At 33.8% G+C, this 7,329-nt stretch overlaps 1 protein-coding gene across 1 annotated transcript; it reads right to left on the bottom strand.

Moving 5' to 3' along the window:
* Positions 1 to 2,894: 2,894 nt before the first annotated feature.
* On the bottom strand, positions 2,895 to 5,010 carry LOC130806339 (uncharacterized). The gene is made up of 2 exons (XM_057671368.1): positions 4,735 to 5,010; positions 2,895 to 3,315 (listed from the first exon to the last, which is right to left on the bottom strand). The coding sequence occupies exons 1-2, from the start codon at positions 4,865 to 4,867 to the stop codon at positions 3,200 to 3,202; spliced, it is 249 nt and encodes an 82-aa protein (XP_057527351.1). The 5' UTR covers positions 4,868 to 5,010; the 3' UTR covers positions 2,895 to 3,199.
* Between the last annotated feature and the right edge of the window lie 2,319 nt (positions 5,011 to 7,329).

Genomic DNA, 7,329 nt, shown 5'->3' with positions numbered 1-7,329 from the left:
AGAGAACCTTCAATAGCAATGCCCAGTATGCGTTGCACGTCGTGCAACCTAATCGTCATTTCCCCCATGGCATGTGGAAGGTGTTCGTATCCGGCTGCCACCTCTCCACGAACGCCGATATCAAAACACAGTCGATGTGCTAGTGCATAATGTACGGTAGTCGGCCGAGGAGAGTAGCAGGTAGAACATCGTACAACGCATTGGTCATATCCCTCAGTCCGATGATGGCCTCCAACGGCCTCTTCCTACTACGGCATTCCAGAACCGGAGGCGTACGCTCGGAGTCGTCGAAAATAAGTTTAGCTATGTGCCCGCCATAGCTAGGGATCAGTCGCGTATCTGTCGGCCCCCTGGGCTGGGGCGATGTGACTAACCAGTTCGTGCCAGCGGACTGTGAGCGCCTGCTCTCCTGTGGCGGCTCATTATCGATTAGACTATGTCCTGCACGCTTAGATGCGGCTGAAGAACTAGGGCCGCCACGTGCGAATCTCCTGTCGGGCCCCGGCAATAGTCCAGTCCAATGGGCGAAAATCAGGAGCTTGGTATTCAACATCATCAGTATCATTTTCCTCATCACTAGAAACCCCCCAACTGCTCTGGATGCTGCTATCCTGGTCATCAACAGGGGTTCGCACTAGGTCCAGCGCACTGGACCTATGTGTCTGGCAGCCTCTTCCTGCCTAGCCCTCCTAGCAGAACCCGTTACCCCCCTTTCATGCGGGTCCCCTCTGAGTAAGGTAGGCCTAGAACTATTACCTCTCAAAAAGTGTCTAAAAAACCCTTTCCTTTTCCTTGATTACCAGCCATTTACTACAATTTTTAATAATTTAAGTAAATATTAATAATAAATGAACATAATCAAACGTTACGTTAAATTAACCACATGAAAAAAAATAATAATTAATTAGCAACGATAAAATTTAACTAATCATTACCAACAAATATAATGTTACTACATATTTATTATTACGATTATTAATAATATTATTGTAATTAATTTTCTAAATTCACAATAATCATAATAATAACTGCAAAGTTGATAAATGAGAAATTTGTGAAATTTGATTGTTGTAGAGGTAGAAGAATAACTGCAAAGTAATGAAAAATGAAGGGAGCTTTCAATTTTATGGGATAAATATTTATCATAAGAGAGGGTTGGGGAATGTATAACCTTCAAAATAGGGGAAATCATCTTCTTTTTCCTTTATTATTTTTATTTCAAACTTATTTTACCTTTTTCACAACTATCTCAACTATTTAAATGTATTTCTATTTGCTTTCATTTCATTAGTTTGACTTTATTTTCCCCTTAAATATTTACACCCATTTCAAGCATGTCTTAATAGATATTAGTTGCCTCTGAGAAGTACTAGGGGATCTCTCCAAGACTATATGATCTATAATTTAAGGCCTAACGATCCAAATATCTTAATCATATTTCTAAATTAAGGAAAACTGTTAAAAGCAATAATTGTCTTTTACACTGCTCTTTAGTGTATCAATAATGGTTGAAGAACCTCTTAAAATGAAAATTGGAAATAGGCAATAGAGGAGGAGATTGCTGCTAGAGATGGCAAAATAGGAGGGTAGATGAGGTATGCTCTTCCTCATACCCATACCTACCACCTACTCACTGGGTAAAGTTTTCATACCATTATGGGTTTACTCACTTTATTATTTATATTCACCTTATATACATTCCAAGTCCGCGTTATATACTTCATAATTCCCTACAAATTTAATTTTGTCGAATTTTGTTTAAACCATACAATATAATAAAATAAAAATAATATTCTTTTTTTGTCAATAGTTTTTAATAAAATATATAAAATTGTTGTAAATTACTATATTATAGATCTATGGTGTACTGCTATAAGGCGAAGCGAATAGGTATTGGGTGGGGCTGGTGGGTATAAGGCTGGGGGTGAATATGGGGCGAGTAAGACCTCATACACAACCCCTACTCCCATGGCGGGTAGGACTTTTTATAACCATACCCACACGCTATTCACCAAAATGATACTCGTATATATCCACCCCAATCGGGTGGATACAGTGCGAAACCTGTATAATTTTACCTGTTTGTCATTCCTAATTGCTTCTATTCTAAAAAGTAAAACATGGAAGAAATAAAATCTCCCGAAAGAAAAGAAAATATTGGGGTGCAAGTGGGCGTTCATCGTTAAGTACCATGTTGATGGGATCATTGAAAAATACAAAGCTCATTTGGTAGCAAAAGGTTATACTTAGACCTATGTGGTGGACTATTTAGAAAGTTTCTCCCCAATGAAAAATATTGAAACAACATGTGTTCTATTCTCAGTTGGTACTAATCTAAATTGGCCACCTTACCAATTTGATGTTAAAGGTGCATTTCTTCATGGAGAAATTGAATAAAAGATATACATAGAGGCATTACTATATTTTCCCAGAATTTTCAAAAAAGAGAGAGTTGTAACTTGTAATCTTATAATAGCCTATATAGGCTAAAACGATTCCCTTGAGCTGGATTTGAAAGGTTCACTACAATTATGAGGAATTTTTGGTACAAACAAAGCAATTCCCGACGCACATTGTTCTTGAATAAATGTGATAATCAAATCACATGTCTTATAATCTACGTAGATAATATGATCTTTACAGGAAAGTTAGTGAGATGAAAGAAAAACCTTCAGTAATTTCTTGATATTGATCGAAGTACTAAGATCAAAATAAGGAATTTTTATTACTCAAAGGAAATATATCCTAGATTTTCTTACTAAAACCATTTTGATTAATTGTTGACGAGCTGAAACTCCAATTGTAGCTATAAATGGGCTATAAATTATTGAAGGAGCAACTCTAACAAACATGAGACAACATTAGAGAATGGTTAGTAAATTCATTTACCTTTCTCACACCAGACTAGACATCGCATACATTGTGGGAGTTGTTAATAGATTTATACATCTTCACAAATACAACACATGGAAGCAATTATGAGGATCATAAGATATCTCAAGGGAGCCAACAGTAAAAAACCATTACACACTCTTATGTCTTCTGTTTTTCATTGAGAACATGAACATTAATTTACGAATTACACACAATAATGAAAAAAACGACGACATTGTTTTTATTCTTAAAGAAGTTCTCCAACAAACACATTTGTACATATCAATTTTAAAGAGTTAACATGAACAAACAACACTCAAGGCAGTCAAGTGACAGGGCGTGGACGGCTCGGGGCTTCAATAGGAGGACCACGACAACAACTGCAGCAAACACCAGGTGGTGCAGGGGTGCAACACGCACAAGCGGGGCATACATTTGGCCCTGCATTTACATATAAGTTTTACTTCATTAACAAGCAATTTATTTTTAAAAATAAATCATTAATAAGAAACCTATTCTTTTGGGATAAATTTAGTGCCCGCATTTTTCCTTGTCCTCTCCTTAGAGGGGGCACGGATATAATATGTCCGTTATTCTCTTCTTTTGGACCTTGACTTATGCGGAATACTAGATTATTAGACTATGATTATGACTAAATCATGAATGAATATTTTGTTTGTAATTAAATAAAACTCATAAGTCGTAATTGTTAAGAAACAATTCAACCAAAAAGTTATGGTTGAAGCGTAGTCTAGCTATGTTGTATATTCTAACTAGAAGTGTTCAACGAGGCGGGTCAACCCAACGGGTGAAGAGTCAGGTTACAATTTAATGGGTCATTAGCGGGCCTTGGTGTAAAGGGTCGGGTCGGGTCAAACAATTACAAGAATTGGTTTGAGAAAATATTTTACCACTTTTTTTTATTATTTTATATGATATTATTATATATACATAGGTGAGTTAACCCAACGGGCCATGAAGTAGAATAAAAAAACTATTTTATGAACTTTTAAAAACCGAGTCAAAGTGGGTCAGATTTAAACGAGCTTTAAAGTGCCCCGCCCCGTTTAACATTTGACATGACCCGCCTCAACCCGGTCAATTTAAATTTTGCCCCAACCTGACCCGTTGAACACCTTTAATTCTAACACGCTCTCTTATAATGAGTTGAGCCTTTTGGTCTAAATATGTGGATGTAGCTTAGGTAGTCCTCATATCTAGTGCTAAATATTTAACTTGTAATGACGAGTTGATGAAATATAAAGTTGCAACTTTTTTCACATTGACTTTTGACACTATCAATCAACCACCTAAATGAAAAGTTTAAGTTGATGGATGAAGTCATATGGCGCTAAAAATTCCATTTGAATTTGAGAGGTTAATGAGATTCAATCTCATAACCCTTTTGTCACGTTAGCATTTGATCCCATGTGAAGGAACCAACTTAACTAAAGGATTAAACTGATGATTGAATCCACAAAATAACTTCAACTATTAACTTAAACTTTTGATTGAATTGGTTTATTAACATGGTACTAGAAGCCTAGGTCACAAGTTAATTAGGATCAATTACCCCTCCTTTCAAGTGAAATTATTAAAGGTAAGTATGAAGGAGATTTGTGCCACATTTACCCTTCTAATCCAAAAAATTAATGTATAAGGGGGTTTGATAGAGTATATAATTTATATTAAAGTATCAACCATCAACTTAAAGTTTTGGTTCATCACTATCTTGACAAATATTATGTCAAAAATAAATCTCAAATATTCAACCAAAAGTATAAATTAATGATTGTAGCAGCACTACAATATAGTGTATGCTCTATCAATAACAAAATGATAGTTAAAAGAAAATATTACTTGGAGGAGGAGGAGATGGCGGAACTGGTGGGTAACTTCGTGCTTCGCTTGATACAATGGAGGATAATATTGCACCACATATAATCATAAGAGTGAAAAATGTTTGGACACTTATTTTTGATTTTCTTACCATTGCTGCTAATTTGTTAGTTTATTGTAATTAATGGTTGATAATTTGAATATTCGTTTGTGTGTTTTGTAAAGAGTACTCAGAGGTATCATGCTTTATAAAGCAAAATATGAGAGGATTTCTTGTAATTACATAACAATGTTAAATAACACTAATATTGAATAATAGTAATTAATAATACATTCATAACTACTTTTATATAAAAATTATAGCCGTAGTATTTGAATGCACATAGTTTGCATTCACATTAAGATAGCAAATGATATAAACCGAAATGTATGAAAAAAGACTGATAGCTGATAGCTGATAACTAATAATTAATATGAATGATTTAACCAGTTGATTTAAAATACCTGATTTATAACAACCGGTTAAAACTTAAAATTATAACAAGCTTGCCACATATCATCATTATATGGTTTGACCATCGTCTAATCTTCGACTTGTAAAAATCAAGCTAAAATTAAATAATAAACCATTTAACAAAATACTCCCGAATTAACTTTGTTATTTGACTTCCATGTAATTCTTTAGATACATCAATCACAAAGGTTATTTTACTTGATTGGTGTACTTGATTAATTTATTAGGTCAAGAAAATAATTGTCATTTGGATCACCATTGCATGCATTGGTCGGTGTTGACCGAGATCGTACATCTTGCCTATGAATATGAAAAATAATGCATCATTTAAATACAAAAATGTTGATTTTAAATGTCGCCCTTATCTATGTTTACCAAATGGTGCTTATTTTAATGGGTTGTCACATTAACAACCAATAATGTTATATAGAACACGATACTCCCTCCCTCATGTATAAAATATGACTTTTTAAAATTGGTAAAGTTAAAAGAATATAATATAAGACGGTTTGTCTAATATTTTTTGTCGTCATTATCATCATATCCAATTCATTTCGTCTATAAAAAAAACTATGAACAGGATTTGAGGAGGGAAGGAAGACAACAACTCACACCCATAAAGAAGAGCGCGACCAAAAAGTTCCTCAACTCGAGAAAGATCAAGAGAAATTCTTGTCTAATATTTTTTGTCATATGTGAAAATTTATTATGATATTAGATGTTTTTATATTTAATTAGAAATATAATAATTATTTTGAGATTTCTACAAAAGGAAAATATAACATTTTAGTTTAATAGAAAAAAGGAAATATTAATTTTTGATCAAATTTTATTTGTACTATATTTGTTTGTTGTGGTGGAGTACGTACGTATTAGGGTGATGCTTGGTTATTTTGACAGCTCACCAAATAATAATTGTATTTTTCTTGTTTTGGTATATATAGATATGCCTCTTTTGTATTTGATAAGTTTTTAATTTTGAATAAGAAAATAAAAGCTTCCTTCTTCTTCCTTTTCTGTTTGCCTTCTTCTTCAATATCAAGATTATTTTGATTTTGGATCTGCAAATTTGCAGTTTCACATGGTATCAGAGCAAAATTTTCGCTCCTACTGCTTCCGTTCTATTTTCTTCTTTCATCCTCTGATTTCTTCTTTTGCTTAATGGCTGATTCAGAAACGCCATTTTCCAAACATGCAGAAACACCTTTAACTATCAATGATGAAATTTCGTTAGATCCTGGAATTCCAGTTCAAAGCAATATGAATTTCATTTTTGATGATCCTTATTTTCTTTCTTCATCTGACATTTCACAACATTCTATTGTTGCTCTTCTTTTTTCGGGATCTAACTATGTTAACTGGAGTAGATCTGTGAAGATGGCTTTATATGCAAGAAATAAGGTGAGTTTCATTGATGGAACTCTTCTCAAACCATCCGCTTCTTCCTCTGATTTCAAGAAATGGATCCGGAATGATTACATTGTAAGATCTTGGATTATCAATTCCATGGAGAGAGGTATTGCAGAAACCTTCATGTTTGTTGATTCAGCTTATCAATTGTGGAAAGAAATTAAAGATAGATATGGTCAAAGCAATGTGCCTCAATTGTTTGATCTACATAGGTCTCTTTTTCTTATTGATCAAAAAGATTCTTCTATTACTGAGTATTATGCTAAAAAAAAGAGAATATGGGATGAAATTCATAACCTAGAAGGTTTTCCTGATTGTTCTTGTGGTATTCTTGCTAATTGTTCTTGTGGTATTCTTAAAAAACTCTTAGATGCTGACAACAGAATGAAATTAATTCAATTTCTTTCCGGTATCAACCCAGCATATGATCAAGTTAAGACAAATATTCTTAGCACTGACCCTTTACCTAACATCAATAAGGTATATCACATTTTACAATCTGTTGAGAGACAACATCAGAATAATCTTTATTCAAGTCATTCCAATGATATTAGTGCTTTTGCTGCTCATCAACTCAAACTTGATAATTCTACTGCTATGAGGAAGGATTTCAAGAAACCTAAATTTGAAAGAATTTGTGAGCATTGTAAAGGTAAAGGTCACACGATTGATCAATGTTTCAAGCTTATAGG

The sequence above is a fragment of the Amaranthus tricolor genome, chromosome 2 (genome assembly GCF_026212465.1).
Source record: "Amaranthus tricolor cultivar Red isolate AtriRed21 chromosome 2, ASM2621246v1, whole genome shotgun sequence".
Lineage (NCBI taxonomy): Eukaryota > Viridiplantae > Streptophyta > Magnoliopsida > Caryophyllales > Amaranthaceae > Amaranthus > Amaranthus tricolor.
Note: the sequence above shows the minus strand (reverse complement) of the source record. Positions and strands in the feature narration are given on the sequence as shown.

Coding starts and splice junctions, on each gene's coding strand:
- LOC130806339 (XM_057671368.1), bottom strand. CDS start 4,867: ATGGTAAGAAAATCAAAAATAAGTGTCCAAACATTTTTCACTCTTATG. Junction 3,316..4,734: donor GCCATCTCCTCCTCCTCCAA/GTAATATTTTCT, acceptor ATGTAAATGCAG/GGCCAAATGTATGCCCCGCT.